At 37.7% G+C, this 18,207-nt stretch overlaps 1 protein-coding gene across 1 annotated transcript in view; it reads right to left on the reverse strand.

The window, feature by feature from the left end:
- Positions 1-1,468: 1,468 nt before the first annotated feature.
- The window catches only part of NVL (nuclear VCP-like), a 32,311-nt gene continuing 15,572 nt past the window's right edge, over positions 1,469-18,207 (reverse strand). Inside the window, exons 14-19 of the mRNA XM_010193152.1 lie at positions 17,844-17,948; positions 17,022-17,084; positions 15,562-15,681; positions 13,626-13,725; positions 6,138-6,244; positions 1,469-1,549 (exon numbers count right to left, since the gene is read on the reverse strand). Coding sequence (XP_010191454.1) covers positions 1,469-1,549; positions 6,138-6,244; positions 13,626-13,725; positions 15,562-15,681; positions 17,022-17,084; positions 17,844-17,948 — 576 coding nt within the window. The remainder of the gene's footprint in view (positions 1,550-6,137; positions 6,245-13,625; positions 13,726-15,561; positions 15,682-17,021; positions 17,085-17,843; positions 17,949-18,207) is intronic.

Genomic DNA, 18,207 nt, shown 5'->3' on the forward strand with positions numbered 1-18,207 from the left:
GGCCGGCCCAGCCCTAAACCACGACATACTGTCATAAAGGTTCATCTTAAGAACACTGGAAAGATGTCAGAGGACTACCCAGCACTGCAACATTCATTATGGAGTGACATCCTCCAGATTTTAGCCACAGATTAAGATCAAATACATGAGGAGCAAGGGAAGAGGCAAAACCACCACCTTGCATCCTTAAAAATGTCAAAGGATTGATTAAGATTGTGCCACTTGGTGGAAACATGATGCATTATTTTTCTATTGGTTTTATGAAAGATTCGAATGGAATCACCCATGATTACAACAGGGAGCTGCCTTGCTCAAAGCTGCACCAACAGTTAATAGGCTCTTAAAATAATGGTATCCACAAAACATGGTCAGATCAGTCTTTCTGACTATTTGTTTCCAGTTTCCAGCTGTTCAACTTTTCACAAGCCTTCAAACTGCTGTAAGTCATTGAACCGAAGAACATTTTCAGAATTAACTCCCCATGCTTCATTTGGGGGTGCCAGGAATACTACTGCATTTGAAAAAACCCAAACAACCGAACAACAACAAAAAAAAGCAAAAGAAAACAAAAAACCAAAACCAACCCCCAAACCAACCAACAAAAAAACCCAACACTAAACATACACCACAAACAACAAAACACCCCAAACCCAAACAAAACCCAAAATACAAAGAAACCCAAACACAACAGAAAAAAAACCCTCAAAAAAACCACCCTTCCCCCTGCAAAAAAAAAAGGGAAGAAGAAAAAAAGACAGTGAGCAAAACAGGCAGAGAAAGTAGTAGTACTGATCTTTTCCAAGCATGAAACAATGAGAAACTCATCATTACTGGTGATAGTGTCCAGATCCAAAAGCAGTATCGTGACAAGGAGCAAGTCATACACTTCATCTTTCTGTGAACTCCAGAAAGTCATTAACTATTAATAAATCACTTAATAGATTAAAGCTTTTTGAAGTTTTGTAGAACACACTTGCAAATTATTCTGACAGATACGGCTATCAAGCTTCCCTAAAAATCCACACCTTGGAATTCCCAAAACACAAGCCTCATAACTTTGTCAAACTTTGCTTTCAACTGTGTGACAGAACAAGTTGGTTATGGTTGTTTAACCAATTTGCTTTCATCATAATTGTATACAGGTCCACAACTCAGAGGGCTCTTTTATCTTCAGATTGTGCAAGAACTATAAAATAAAACAAAGCAAAACCTAGAGGGATCTACTGCTCTGTATTACAACATGCAGAGGATTAATCCAGATGAAAAAGACTTTAGTATCCATATATGCCTACCAACCCCTCTGGAAAAAAAGCCCAAGTGAAATTCAGAAAAATAGCATAAGGGAAGAGGCTTATGAACCCTGAAAGTTAAGAGATCCTCTTAATAATAACAACATAACACACATTATCATGCATCAAAAGGCTGTTGACACTGCACGTTAAGTATTTAAGTCCAAACAGGAAGGTACTCACGTATAACAATGACAATGTTGACTGTAAGCAATTTCTTCAAGGCTTACATCAGTATCTAGTGGAGGCCGGGTGCCATCCTAAAGGAGTTGAGATAATAAAAAGAAGAGAAGAAAACATTATTTTCTACACATGGAATCCCCAAAGTGATTTAAAAGTTTCATTGATTAAGTAACATGTAAGGGTCTGACAAATTACCTGAAATATCCACAAATACTAACATTGGTTTTTTAACCTCAAACTGACAAGAAGGACAACCAACCTTAAAAACATTTAATTATGAAATAATAAGTAATGCTAAATTTTATCTTCCCACCAACAGATGAGATTTTTCTCTAATGAAACGATGGGCAGCCTGCCACAGGGCAATGTCACACTGGCACTGTTCCATATGTGGACATACCATAAGTAGCTGGGTACATTGTTTAGCTCAACTTCCTCTAGTTTTACTATGGATTGAAATCAAATAGCTAAGCAATAAGCACTTAGATTTAGTGTTATCTCATCACCTTTAAGATGGAATTAATTGTATATCTTTTATGTTCTAGACATACATTTTCAAACTTAGATGTTTTCCATTCATAGACATTCCTGTAGCCTTTTTGACACTACTCTTCCATATTGTTACTGTTTCCTCCACAAAGATCCCAGAAGTAGTTTCTTTCGTTACTATTTTTGCATCTCCAACAGCAAAAAAAATATTGTACATCATAAATTACATTTGAAACTAGCTAACAAAATTTTCAAATACTGTAAACACAGATCTCCCTATTACCCTTAGGCAACAGTAAAGTAGTATGATGGTAGTACAGAGATTCTAGATCTCTACAGTATCAAACGATACCCAAGTTTAGACATGAAAGGACTCTTTTTAATAAAAATAGATATATTTCTGCTGGAAACTCATTTGACAGAAATGCACAAATTCATATAATTTTTTTCTGACTTCTTCAGGGGAACTAATATACCACATACCTACAATACCTTCAAGAGAGAAAAATAAAATCACACAGAATCACAGAATCGCTCGGTTGGAAAAGACCTCTGAGATCATCACGTCCAACCGCTCCTGTCTACCCCCTAAACCACATCCTTAAGTACCTCGTCTACCCGCTCTTTAAATACATCCAGTGATGGTGACTCCACCACCTCCCTGGGCAGCCTGCTCCAGCTTCTGACAACCCTCTCAGTAAAGAGCTTCCTCCTTATCTCTAACCTGAACCTCCCTTGGCACAGCTTGGTGCTGTTTCCCCTTGTTCTATCCTCCATCACCTGGGAGAAAAGACCAGCACCCACCTCTCTACAACCTCCCTTGAGGTAGTTGTAGGTGGTGATGAGGTGTCCCCTCAGCCTTCCCTTCTCCAGGCTGAACAACCCCAGTTCCCTCAGCCGCTCCTCATAAGGCTTGTTCTCCAGACCTCTCACCATACTTGTGGCTCTTCTCTGAACCCGCTCCAGAATCTCAACATCCTGCATCGTAACTGGCAAAAGTTAAAACCCTTGAATAGTTCACAGATAGCAGAATGAGCAGGGACTAGGCAGAGCGAGGGAGTAATCTTGAAACAATCTTTGGTAGAATACCAGCTAGAAAGGGGGAAAGAAAAACTCCAAGCCAAACCAAAAAGACAAAGACTGATTTTGAAATTTCTTGAAAGCAGAGAATTTAACCTGGAATCAAGGAAGCCTCATACAATTTCCTATGGGATACTTCAGGAACTGTACAAGACTGCAAGCCAGAGAGACACCTCTGCTAAAAATGTTTTATCTGTTGCTTTGAGTAGCAACACATGTTGAGCATTTTCGGAGTGGGACGATCTGCCTCCTCTGGAGACAAGCTCAGCAGTACGTGCACCAGAGAAGCTTCATACAGCTTGCAAGAATGTAAGTCCATGAGTAACTTAAACATGCAAAGACATGCTTCTCTTGCTTTGTTAATATGCAATTTGGAAATGACTGATCTGTACAAGTTAACTGAAATAAAACTCTTTCACAACAAAGCTTCAGTCTATGTTTAGGCTGTCTGTCTTTCATGCAACCTATTCCTCCCTCTGACTCCTTTTTCTACTCCTCATGCTAGTTTTGTAGGCATCCACTTTTTCCCTCAGCAGCGATTCCCAGTTTCCACATCCTGCGCATGTATTCCCTGGAGATTTCTGGGAATGCATAGCATCACCCAGAAGCCACTCACATCTGCACCAAACATTTTGTTTTATCTGGCCCTGAGCGCATATTTAAGCAAGTGTTCCTGTACACAGATTTTTCAAATTTCCTTACATAGAATACATGGATGAAGTGTGACAAAAAATAAAGCATTTCAATTTATTTAACATATTTTCTTCTCTCCATATTCCTTGTTCTCGCAGATAACTCCTATACATTTTAAAATAAAATAACAACCTATTTCTTGTTCTTTACACTAGAAATACACATCTTTGCCTAGCCTTACAAGAACTCTGGTGACTGCAGAAGTAGGGAAGTGAGAACAGCACCAGGCTCCTCATGGAATGAATGTGGAAACACACAAGGAAGAGACTCATTCAGAGAGTGTATCTCATTTCTGCTGGCCTCTTAATTAAGAGCTGAGGAAAAAAAAAATCCATTAAAAGACTTAACATCTCATTCACTACAAAGATTTGTTACCAAAATGTTAAGACCAGAATGAATTAAGAATGCATGGAAGTATCTAGCATTCCAAAAATAACATGCCCTGATAACCAAGGACAGGATCCAGAGGAACCAAGCTGGTAAACACTATGAATGTGTTGCTTATATCACAGGAAGGGCTGTAATCAGCGAAGGTCACAGCAAAGATGAAGGTCACAGCAAAGATGATTTGTTAGCAGGAGGCAAGCATGCTCTGACAACAGGCTGACAACAAGGTGACTGCATCACGCATGCCACTCCTCTTGGAGTTATCCCAACAGGAAGAGGCTGTAGCCACAAAGATTCCCAGAAGGAGGGAGCAAAGATGCTTTTCAGCAGCCTCGCCCAAGATTTATGGCAGCTGAAGTAAGCACAATTCTGAACTGTTTGATTCTTAAAGGGAACCTAGAAAACATTTCAAAGAACCAGTTTGTAATCGCCAGTCAAGAGGAAGCCAAGAGATGAAGTAAGGACTTGGAGATCCTTCTCCTTGGTGTTGCACACCCACGACTTGGATGCACACACCTTTGTGACCATAGGCAGCTGTGAGAGTGTGAGCAAATGAAATCTATGACAGTGCGAGAAATCAGTTTTGTTTAATACCATCCTCTCCCCCATGAAGCCTTGCACCAAGCTTTGCTGCACTTTCTTCCTACAGTGAAAGCAGTTGAGATAGTTACAAATCTCTACAGATTCTCCAAAAATTAGGACAAGCAAGGCTCAACACCTGCATGTTAAAAAAACTGAGCAGATGTAAACTCTAGCAGAATTCTGCTCTGTTTAGGCAGTCTAGTGACTAACCCTTACTACGTACTTCTTTCAGAAAAAGTATTAAATCAGAACAATCATATAAGCCAAATTTTTAAAGCACACTTTATCTTTAAAAATAAACTGGTAAAGTAAAAAAAAGTGTAATTTCTTACAGTATGTTTGAAAAATGACTCATCGATGTTACACCCAAATTCTCCCTAGGTCTTTTATAAGGCAACTGTTTTCAAGAACAGGATTGTATAAATTTTTACCTAAAATATTTTTATATAACTTAGAAACAATAATAAACTGATCTACTGCTAATAGCAAATGGGGGCATATTTACATTTTTTCCCCTCCAAGGTGTAATGCCTAGAACAAATGAAGGAAAGTCTAACATCCTGAATTCGTAATGAGGGCCCAACTTTTGAACAACTATTTTGGCATGAAAGGACGTGCTTCAATGAGTCCTCACTTTCTGAATTCTCCTGTGGGATTAACTATTGTCTACACCACAACTTCATGCATATGCAAGTCTGAATTATCTTTTTTTACAACTCTGCTAAATAATTTTTGCCACACTTTTCATAAGACAGTGCTACCTTTTCTCTATAGTGAAGATCTGGTCTCCTTTGCAGCTCTAAAAAATTCTAATAGGACATCTGTTCTTAACAATCAACCCTGATCTACTGGAAAAAGTAGGAAATATCTAAGTAATTCATAATGCTCTGTATGCTCTTTAAGGCCTTGATTACTGCTGTACCATATTTAGAGAAATACTCCAATACTCTCAGTGGCAGAATGTGCCATTAGCCACAGGGAGGTCCCATGAATGCAGGTATTTCACTTTTTCACATTTACTTTGACCTACAACAATCATCACAAGCTTCCTTTAAGCCTAAAGGCAATCAAGTGTCACAATTACTGCTGAGCAAATACAGCTCGAGCTAGTGAATCATTTTGGCGAATATATGGAACCCCACCAAAAAAAGCTTACAAAACACTTCTAGGCCCATTACTCACACAGATAGGAATCTTCCAATTAAATCTGCTCAAACTGTGACTATAAAGGCAGCAGTTTCTATGTTTAACAGGTTTTCCTTACAAGATTTATCAACTCCTTGCAGTCCTGGAACAAATTTAACTGCAGATGCGGCTGATTTTTATGACCTGATGTGTTTAGTGAGACAGGATTCTGCAATTCTCTGTAAAATTTACTTTGTATTAAATCATCCTTCCAAGCTTCAAAATATGGATTTACTTCCAAATACTCACTTTGGTGATGGTCTTTAAAATAGCAAGTCGATCTTCAGGTGGTGGCAAACCCACATAAAGTGTTTTATCCAGTCTACCAGGACGCAGGATAGCTGGGTCAATTATGTCTTAAAGAGAGAAGAAAAAAAAACCTGACAAAGTTATCCAGAAATGAGATAACACCCTTAGGAAAGCATACACATTAGAAGGAATATTATGCATACTTAGATTAAAAGAAGCATTTGTGCCATGATGTGATGCTCTGACCACTAAAATAGCTGATGCCTCTAGTACAAGTTAAGCCGCATCTGCTCAAAGATGGCTCATAAATACCAGTTTCATCTCTTCGCAAATGAAGACAACTCTGTCTTTGGCAATACAGCACTGGAACATTTTGATGTCATACCTAGTGTGGTCAAGTGAGGAATTACACATTAATTTATAAGGAGGGGAAAAGATGCTTCCAGGTTTTTTCTGTTGGAAGGAACTCTACCTGTATTAACCATTGTGAATCCGCTTGAAAGGCACAGTAATAAATTAAGAATAACAAGTACACATGGCCAATCATAAGCATCCGCATGTAAACTTAATTTTACCGGTCATTTGCACTTCTACTACATATTCATTTTCTGAATGGCAAAATAGGAAACCCACAAACACACAAAACAGAGCTGCAAAGTACAGAATTTGTTTCCCAGGAAGAACTACAGACTCCAAATTTTATTATGTGTGGAGAAGTAAAACCAAAAATCATCACAAACATCTCTAGATAACTAATCAAAACTTAAAAGTAATGGAGTCTACAAGCCTTTTAGTACCACAGGCTTCAACACTGAACTTTCACAATCAGTAAGTCAGGATAGAATTAGTAAGAACTACTGGTAAAACAACAGATACAAACAGGGCATATAACCTGGGAAAGACCTCAACTCTTGTCCATATTTCAGCACAAACTGCCTGGATAGTGTTTCTAAATTCCCCGTTTCCCCATTTACCAAAAACGATGATGGTATTACTTGCTCTGTTTCACTGAGGGATTCTAACAGTCCATATGCTACATGCTACAGTAATGTGAACGGCAAAGTCACAACAGCACCCTCAGAAGATAAAGTAAACTGCACTTTTAGTATAACAGACTTTTTTGAAGTCTGTGAATTCCATAGATGTGTTAGGTAGCTGTTGCACGAACCCTGTCGAAAAGTACCAGTTGAAAGTCACACTTAAGCTGGAAACTATCGAGGACTCCAAATGAAGCTGTCAACACCTTTACAATCACTACATCCTCTTACAAAACATAACTACACACATTCACATATATTAAAGGTGAAGAAATGGGAAAAGTTAAGCTGTTAATCCTTACTGTACAGATGTTTCAAACAAAAAAAGCCCAGCCAAACCCCAAAACAGCAGCATGGAAGCACAGCTTTCTCTTTTCTGCAAATGAAAGAAGTTTGCTTAACTCTGTCAAGACTCCAGCTACCAGATCCTACCACAACAGAGTCTTGACTCACTTTTTAAATATGTGCATAATTTTGTTCAAGTTACGTTCTCCCCTGTGCTTAAAGGGCAAAAAGTAGAATGAGATGCATACACTAAAAATTGCTCCACTATCTTTTCCTTGGAGAAAAGCAATTTTTTTCCCCCCAAGATACAACAGTCATGGCCAGAGGCATCTACGTAGGCAGAAATCAGCTAGTGTAAATACAACAAGAATGGTAAGGAAAAAAGGAAGAACTTGATGCATTAACTTAATCCAGACCAGATTAAACAAGGGTTAAACTGGATCCCTGTCATGAGAGACCTAGACAAAAAACATCTCTCTTGTACATCTGTGCACAGTTCTATATGATACTTTATCTTGCTCTTGACATAAGTGTACTTTCTTGTTTTTGTATTTCTGTGGACAGAAGTCTTGCCACATTATTAAAATGAGATGACAAAATGCACTCAACAGATCAATTACAAACATCAAAACAAACACTCTTAATAGGGACTGCATTACAACATCGTGCACTTGATAACTTCCCCATTCTAAAGTTTCAAAAGCTCTTTAAAAACATTAAGCTTGATATGGAAAATATGGTTTCCATTTTGAATGCTGAGAACATGGCCCTCGCCACGCTATTTGTCCAATGACGCAAAGTTAACAATCTGGTCTAAAGATGCATTCATCCATTTGTATGTAAATGATTACATTGCCCCAGAGCTCCAAACACAGATCTACACTCCCCATCTCCTTGTGAGTCAATTCACTTCAGCCTCCTGGTTCAGGCCCAGGCCCGAAGTTTTTATAAATTCAAGTCACTTACACAGAAATTAGTATTTACTCATTGGTCAAACTCACTCATTAGATGCACTTCATTTCTGTGTAAAGAATTGGAATAATGCTCCCATCTCAGAAATTTCATAAATCATAATATTCTCACCATATCTATTATCTTGTCTAAACAGAAGAGTCAACTAATTTTAGATACATTTAATATTTTAATGAAATTAAAATAGTTGTCATGGATACCTCTTTCAAAGCCTATCATGTCTCAAGTTTGAAAGTGAAACATGGAAACATAACACCAGTCATCTTATGGAAACTATACATTTCTATTAAGAGACATGTTTAGTTAGTAATTTTGTGTCCTGGTTTTCTGATCTTAGCAATGGTGTTGACTATTTCCTTTGAAGAAGCATTACCATTTTCCAGATAATTTGGCAAAATTGCATAAGATGACATTTAGAGTACATCTATTTTCAGAGGTTAAAACAAGCACTTGCCTCTAGAGAATTAAGTAATACTTCAGTTTACTACATTGCTCTCCAAACTACTGTAAAATTTTATCCTCTTCATTAAATTCTACTGAAAATATCTTTGCATGCATCCATATAATGTGACATTCTACTGTCCTATAATAAAATCTATTAGTCTCACACTCATTTCCAGTTGATTATTCGTGTCTTATCTCAGCTGTACAACAATGTTTATGGAAGTTCAGTGCATACCAGCAACAATGACCATTGTGCTGAGTCTGTCAAACTTCTCCTATACTCACTACAGCTTTTTAAATTATATTTGATCTATACGAGACCTAGGTCCTCACATTTGTCCTCACATTCCTTCACTGGAACACAGGCTTAGAGACTCTAGATTAATACTGCAGTTAACAACTTTGCTTCTACACAACAAACGATCTCCACTGAAGTTACTATGAAAGACGCACAACCTTCAAGGGCTGTTGAAGCAGAAATATAATTTGTGTGAATTAGGACTATGTTGAAAGAAGTTGTTCTACGCCTCACATATTAGGTGCTTTTCTTAGATCTTATCTTGCCTTTAATTCAGCAACATGTATAAACAGGTATAACCATAACAAACAAAAAAAACAACCAAACCAAACAACAACTGTAACTATTGTCAGAGACTGAAAGGAAGTTTTGGGGGGTTTTTTTGTGTGTGGTGTTTGGTTTTTTTTTGTTGTTGTTGTTTGTTTTTTTTTTTTTACTGTGTTTCAAAACATGTGGGTCAGGTGAACAGCTCTACAAAACTAACAAACTTGCTAAAGAAAAACAGAATTCACTGAAACTAGGACCATGCTCCAAGATAACCATAGAAGGGGAATTTTGAAAGAACTTAGTTTTAAAAGCTAGGAAGAAAGACCATGAATAAAAGTAAAGACATCATCACCAATTACATCAAGCTTAAATCACTACCAGTTTTAGTGTTTCATTGATTTCTTGTCTGTTTCCCCAGTTTACATACAGTTCCTTAGATCCCATATTAAATGCTGCTGATGCCTTGGTCACCACTTCTCTAAAAAGTTTGTAATGTCCAATGCCTGGGTAGGCAAGAAAAGAGCTGAAAACAGCACTCTCCAATACTGAAACTCACACTGGTAACTAGAAAATTGTGGGAAATTAGAGGCCTTGGGTAAGGTAACACTAGTGCTTAATAGTTTTGTAAGTATTCAGACTCAGATTTGGGGAAGTAAGTAGACTGAAAAAGAACAGAATTATTCTGACCCATAAAGTTTGTAACAGGACATGATATTTCTGCCTCTTTCCCCTCACTCCACCTCTCTTTTTAATGAGTGCTTTAAAATTTTAATCCTCTTCAGACAAAGTTTGACATTGGTCTTGCATTTAGGTGGAAAGAGATTGAGTTGGGAATACCACATCCCTGCTAATTTAGCAGTAGTCAAGAAAGATCTACAGAGGACTTTCAAAGTCACTGAGTAAGTGCAAAAAGCTGAAATATCCTGCTTTTAAGGACAGGCCAAAGGCTTATTTCAGCACTGCCAGAGAAAGAATTACCACCAGCAGACTGTATATGATAAACAAAGGAACAAATCTATTGTGCCTGCCCCTTTTGGTAAAAGCAGAATTAAGTGTGTTACAATTCCTTAAAGGCTATTATAAAAAATAGAATTTGGCAGTCTTCAGCCACAGGGTACATAAACCATCACCATTCCACAAAAAGCCCCAAACCCATCACCTCAGTGGAACGACTGTGCCAGGAACACACCTTAACACCAACACGGTTTGAGCCAGTGCTAACCTAATTGCTGGTACTATTATTCTTTATAATAATATTTTCATGAGAGAAGACTCTTCTTTTGGCACCATGCTCTCTGGGACTACAATGCTGACTGCACACACTAATAGTCATGAGTAGTAACAGCAACCAACTATAAAAGCTACCACGCATACAACTCCTCTAAAAAGGAAGCACCTTGCAAGGCCATTTTCTCACTTATTAAACTGTACTAACATGGATTTAAAAAGATGAGATATCACACTTCCTAACACTGGCTCAGTGGAAGACTTCAGGAAGTTCTGCTGGGACACATGTATTATTTAGATTTATATTACACAACCCCCCAGTACCTCTATTCAATATAGCTATGACAGAAAAATCTTTCATACAAACGTCAGGCTTATAAGCAAAAGAGCTTTTCCGGCACTACAACTTTTATTGTTTGCAGGAATACTTTAAATATATTAGCCAGAATAAACTGTGGTTCTTCTACAGGTCTCTGGCTTGGACATTTAGTTCTTAGGGCAGTAATAAGCGTACTTTACTAGTATAGACTGTTCTCTACCTGCAATGTCCTCCTATTAAAAACCCAGATCATACCAGCAAAATTTAATTTGGTGAACACTGCCCCTTCCTAAGCCCCATAAATAGCATATAAATTACACAAAAGAAAAATTGGTTTTCCCAATTTAACCACAACTTCAGTAAAAGTTGCTCTGATAAAAGCTGCACCAATTGGAAACTGTATTTCTTCACACTGACAGATACCACAGCAAAAGTTTGTAGTCTAAACCTATCCAAAATGTTATTCATACATGCAGCTGATAACTTCCTGAAGCCAAGAGATCCATCCTACCGAAACAGATGCACAGATAATTGCGTCCTCCAGCAAAAGCTGGACGTGCCAAGCTTTGCCATCCAGCAAAAAATATTTTGTCATGTTGGCAAAGTAACTCCTTTATCAAGATACAATCCGTATCCATTTAGAGAATTTACAGATACATTCATATCCTTCAATTTTATGATTATTATCCCTGCCTTGGCATTTTCTTTACATCTGGCATTTTTACCTCAAATTCACTTTTTTCATCAATGTCACTGGTTTGTAATACACTGCTGAGTTCATGCCTTACAGATTTCCCAGCTTCCCTCAAACATTATTTCAACCTTCATTACTCAGGAAAGTTTTGTAATATTCCTCTATAGCAAAACAGTACATCTACCACTGCAGCTGGACAAGGCAACAGTGACTTTTTAAAACTCAAAAAGAAAATCCCCAAACCATCACAGAGATACTTTAAACAAGCATAACACCAATCTGAAGTGGCACTGCAGGAAGTGAAGCTGGATGGTTCTGCAACTTCAGCAGGGTTGGAAATCACACCTCAAGCTACCAGGGACACTGACAAGTTTGCTGTCATCAGCAGTTATGTACAAAGCCCTTGAGAAAGGCTAACAAATAAGGCTGCTTGGTACATAGACTTGCACTAACATAGCTAATTTACTGAGAGATCTCTTTCCTAAGGCAACTTGATGACACTGGTATTAACACTCTTGGTACATCCAACTGTATCTATATATAGATGTGCTACATTGTATAACCTTATTCTCTTGCCTATATTGGATTAGATAGGTCAGAATCATCAAGCTTCTGCCAGGAAAAGTCACCACTTTAAAATCAAAGAATTTCCACAAGCACATACAGATTTAAGCATTTACAGCTTATACTTCACTACATAGAAAGCTTGACAGTCTGTCACGGTGCAAAGAATTCACGAGACATGAAAATTTTCCTCGAAGTCTTTGAAATTTTTGACCATTGGGAAAAACCAAAACCACCTCATAGTTGCCTATTTTAGGTGATTTCAGACCAAATTTTCTTTAATCTGCAGGACCCAAGCAATCTGTCAAGTATTTTAACTTTCTCATCTTCAAATTTATACCCAAAATAGCTATGCTACTGTTTTTCTCATTAAGCCATTTCTCATCAGAATTCTACATCTTGTCCTTACTTAATACATGCAGGTATGAAACAAACAGTGTCTTGTCGTTAACAGGTATTTGCCAAATACGTGCTCTAGGTGCAAAGGTTCTTTCCCAAGTTTCTTACCTATACCAGTATAGTTTTACCAAGATGAACTTGTAAAGCTGTATTTAATTTCAGTAGTCATATTCAGGAAAATGCTCATAACCAAGCAAGCACAACATCTTCATGCATGCTGCTTTCTATACTGACAACAAATTCCTTTATTTCTCACTCAGCACCTAGATGGAGTTCAAATTCAGGAAGTTTCTTGCTACATATAAAACATGAGACTTCTCCATAATACAAAAAAACCACATAGGGAGAAAGTTGGTTGTAAAACACAATGTTTGATTGAAAAGCCAGCAAGGGAGCACGAACAGCAGCCGACAGCAATGCTTAACAAGGAAATAGCAGAGTAAGTTCAGGCTGAGGGAATCAAGTTTGGAACATGAAGCCCAGGGACCAAAAGATAAGCAAATGGAAGAGTGATTTAACATCAGACAGACACCTCAAGGCAGGAAAACCCAACCAATCAACAAAACTACACAACAAAACAAACAAAAAAACCCAACACGCACAACATGCAACTATAAGGTTGCTTTGGATAGAAAATCAATGCAAGTAGCAAAAAATATACAATTCATGTTTTAGTACTTTTTTTTTTCTTTTATGTTCCAAGGAAATAATCCAAAGTCCAATTAAGTCAAAGGTCTTTCAAAGTATTTTACAGCAATGGTACCAGGTGCTAATTAAGACACATTTTACAGATGTTGCTTCATCTCACACTGTCACAAGAATGTGGAACACACAAATTGATCAGAAAAGGTTTGGATTTGATGAGATGCTGTAATTTTAAATACAGAACAAGGTAAGTTACATATTTGAATTCTATATGAGCACAATATTTCATTAGAAGAGAACCAATGATTTCTCTTGTTTATGATTTTTGGGTCCTTACCTGGCCTGTTTGTGGCAGCCATAATGAAAACCTGCTGACGATTCTCCAGACCATCCATCTCTGTGAGTAACTGGTTAACTACTCGCACACTGGCTCCTGACTTTAAAAGAAGAGATTTGTCAACAAAATTGAGGAAACAAAGGGAATGTGAAAATTTCAAAGTAAAAAGAACAAGGGACCTACTAGTGCCCTGCTTTGAAATGCTACTATAATAAAAAGTTTATTTTTTTATACTTTTAATGTAGCTGCATTCTGGGTTTCTACCATCACATTCTTAGGTTGTTTCCACCCCAAATTCATGCTCTCTATAAACCTAGCCACACATTTTAATATGTGGCAAACCTTTTCTTTCCAATTAAAGATGAAGGACTTAAAGAAGTAAATATAGATATTGATACTAATCATTGTCCCACCTGTCTCAATATGAACACCCAAAACTATTCACTATTCAGGTTTGGGGGGGGTGGGGAAGTTCTCCAAATATTTAGACCCCTGAAACAATACTTTCAGCAGCTGACCTACTCATAGTTAAATGTTAACTCCATAGTACTGACATCTTATCACAAAACTCAGTAGCCTAATCTGAATTTCATTCTAGACTTGGGGAGACAGAGAGAGAGAGAGAAAGCACAGGAGCTAGAGAGCAGGAGTTCAGTTACGCAGTAAAAACTGGTTGATGATTTTGAAGAATGTTGTTCTAAGCATTACTGTTCTATTTTAAACATACAAAAATATAAATCCACCTATAGATAATTAGAACATGTGGTGAAAATGCACATAGGTCTCATAGAAACACCAAATACCCCTGAGTTTCAATTATGAATCCAAGGATTGTCACCAGTATCACAGCCTGAGTAATACAGCGGCCAGTCTCCTGCCCAGAGAGTACCTCTGCACGGTTAAAGGAGACTGAACAGCAAGGGTGGGCTTCTAGGCACCAAGTTGCCACCTGCCGCTGCCGCCACAGAAATGAAATATGGTGAAGCCAAAGCACACCTGTTCCCAGCCCTTGGCTACCATCTGTGTCTATTGTGGTGCCTAGTACTAGACAACTTCCTTGGCTCTGTGGGAACCACCACCTCAGGACATTCAAGAAGTCAAGTGTGAACTTTTCAGCTTTCATAGGAAGTGAGTACACAAAGTCAGCAGAAAAGGCACGATTCAGAAACAGTTAATCAAGCTTCCTTCCTCCTACAGATTGAACTACAACAGTCCTTCTGTTGCAGTACTTGATGGCAATACCTGAACAGTACTGTACTCAATGTGTCTGCTGGAAAAAAGTGTCTTTTCTTTCAGCCATCAACATACGTGCACCAGCACTGTATCACAAAATAGATGCACTTCCTCTGTATAAAAAAAGAGCAGCTTTCCTTTCAACACGCTAACAGTTTGCACTAACACCACCCCCTGCAAAAGCTAAAGTTAATCCTAGGTGTAGGTAGTTCCTATTCCAAAACAGCAACAACAAAAAATAAAGACACAGAAAACCTCACAGGTGAAATAGCTCTGAGGTTTAATGCATTCCACTTACGCTCCTGCCTCAAATATTTTCATGACCCAGTTCATGTTGTTCAAATAAATACACACTTCATGCAAGCATTACAGTTGCATATCGGTGTCAGGGTTTGGCCGTAAATTAAACATGATATTAAACTGCATTCCTTCACACTTTCCTACAGCTCTACACAGCCAAGTTGGTGGTAATACACACATTCTGTGGACATTATTTTCTATACACACACACACACACACACACAAAAAGTCTTTATAAAATTTGACCAACAAATTTTTCCGCAAATATGAAGAAGCCGATTGGATTATTTTCCTTGGGTGATATTGAACGTAGTACTCTTCCGGGTACTTCTGTGCTAGCACAATGCCACAAAAACTTCAACTGAGATAATTTATTTATTGAAATATTTTAAGTTGGACTTACTTCACGGTCAGACCTCCGAGGGCACAAAGCATCAACTTCATCAAAAAATATAACACAAGGGGCTGAGTTCCTGGCACGCTGGAATACCTGACGTACAGCACGTTCACTTTCACCAACATACTAAAACAAATGACAAATCACAGTGAAATAATGCAAGACATGAAGATTTGCTTGAAAAAAAAAATAATCAGAGTTATAAACACTATTTGAGGTGCTTTGCAAGGGAGAAGTGCAAACCTAACCGGTTTATTTCTGGTAACAGTCTGTTATCTGTTTCCTTACTGATCATGATTTACATGGGAACTAGTTGTCACTAGTACTGCAAGCTGTCAGAAGTGAGCATCTGGAGTTTAATAAAATTCCAGCTTTCTGGGGAATGAATCTAACTTGCCATCATTCTGATGATGGGAAATAACAAATACAATCTTCATTAAGGACCCTGTTGTTCTTCAACTGTTCATAAACAAACCCTGTGAGCAATCTGAACACAATGAACATCTGAAGTTCATAGTCATTGCCTGAAGGCTGGTGGTAGCGAACTGAAAACTAAGCCAGAAAATAGCCAAGTTGTAAAGGCAAACACTTCATTTTTTTTCAAACAAGCATGTTTTGATACAATTTTTCTCTTAACACAAGTCTCTGAATCACAGCCAGACACTTCCTCTTTACTCCACGAGGGAGTAGGACTCCTCATTAAGTTAAGAGTTATATTTCCTGCCTGTATCAGTACTCGTACACAGTAAAAAAATGTTTGGGAAATGAATAATCAAATCCAGTATTTTGGTTTTAGTTTCCACATTACTGATAAACAGGTAACTGCCAAGGTCTTCCAAGATATGGGCTGCAGTCATCTTGCTCAGTTCAATGCATTCTCTTAACCCTAAAAGGGATTGAATTTATATTGCAACACTTCTAAGCACAGAGATTCAAAAACTCAGACTGTAGCACTTTTCTCTATTAACATTTATAATCTTTAAAAAACCACTTTGATCAACTGGAAAACCACATTGCTTTTAAAGGTTTTAACCTTTCATTAAGAAGCTAAAATAACCAGTTAAACATATTTATGAACTTGAAAGTTGAAAACTTAATTTTGCTTTGTGAAATCTGCTGATTTGCAGTTACTGATCACCAATTGTTCTCACTGTAGATTTGAATTTTTGTTCTTTTTCCTGATCTACATAAAAGCAATGACGCATGTACTTGGTCATTTTGAAATCCTACTTCAATCAAGAAGGCTCCATCTGCCAGGTAAATTAAACCAAGATAGGTACTTAAACTACCCAGATAGCTTTTTCCTTTTCATGTGAACAACTTAACTGCTAAAAACTTCAAGCATGGGTTAGAAGAGGTAACTTCAGTTGCACCAGCAACAGTTGTGTAATTATCAGGAATTCTGCTTGCTCCACACTTTGGACAAGAACTCCATAAATAAAAAAAGCACAATGAGTAGTGCATACCATATTTAGCAGTTCAGGACCTTTCACAGATATGAAGTTCAGTCCAGACTCATTTGCCACGGCCTATCAAAAAGGGAAAGACAGATGTGTTTATGAACCACCTATTTTTCACATTTTCTTTGGGTCTGTCCACAGAGCAATAAACAAACTTAAGGGAAGGAACACAGTTATCAACCGTTTGTAAAAATAAAGAAAACAGTAGAAAGTATAATTATATGTAATTAAGAGTGGGAGGTGGGGAAGGAATGTAGCAAGGTGTTATCTCCCTTTAATGACAGCCTTCCAGATTCACACCCCACCCTACTCCTGAATTGTCAAGAATCAGTGGTAGTTAAAGAAATATTCAACTACATAAGAGCATTTGAAGACAAAGATGAGTGACAATCTGGAAACTTGCATGATTATCTGCATTTACATGGGGAGGCCATAAGAACTGAAATGCTCGAGAAGAAGGAAAAGAAATGTATTTTCAGTAAGGTAAATATAATAAGTACATAAATATAATAGACAATTTCCAAATACCAATTTAGTTACAGTGAGATATTCCACAGAAGTGGTTATCTAATAAAGCTTCTTCCAATCTTTACTACTTTCTTCTTAACCAACTTCATTCCTTGAAGCTTTGCAGTAATTCCCTCTAAATTCAAGCAAAATTGTAACTTTATGACAAGAAAATCAAGTAACTTTAGCACAGAGCCCCAGATTTGGTTTTCTAATAAGTGGTGCAAAAGCTCAACTTCTGGCAGTATCGCCCAGACTCATTCCTACAAAAAGATCCACTTCAAGAAGATTCTCCAGAAACATGTTTAGAAAATGTGTTACCTTAGCTAACAGTGTTTTGCCACACCCAGGAGGCCCTGCAAGCAGGACACCAGCTGGAGTAGTCAGGCCCAGAGCTTTAAACTGCTCTGGGTTTCGCACAGGTGCCTATAAAAGAAATTACCATAGTTATCTGTGACAAAAAGCTAACACGAAACTTTTCATTTCAGTTACTATTGAATGAAAAATAAATCATAAGCAAGTTCTTTATTCCAGGTTTTTTTTAGGCTAAGAAAATAAACAGTCGATCAGCATCTTCTTATCTTGCACTGATAAATACTCCAAAATGGGGGAAGTATCACTATTCAGAAGCAAAGATTTTATTTACCAAAATTCGCATCGTTAAGGTGTTAGCGTTAAGTATATC

Source organism: Mesitornis unicolor, unplaced genomic scaffold (genome assembly GCF_000695765.1).
Source record: "Mesitornis unicolor isolate BGI_N332 unplaced genomic scaffold, ASM69576v1 scaffold54579, whole genome shotgun sequence".
Taxonomy (NCBI): Eukaryota; Metazoa; Chordata; class Aves; order Mesitornithiformes; family Mesitornithidae; genus Mesitornis; species Mesitornis unicolor.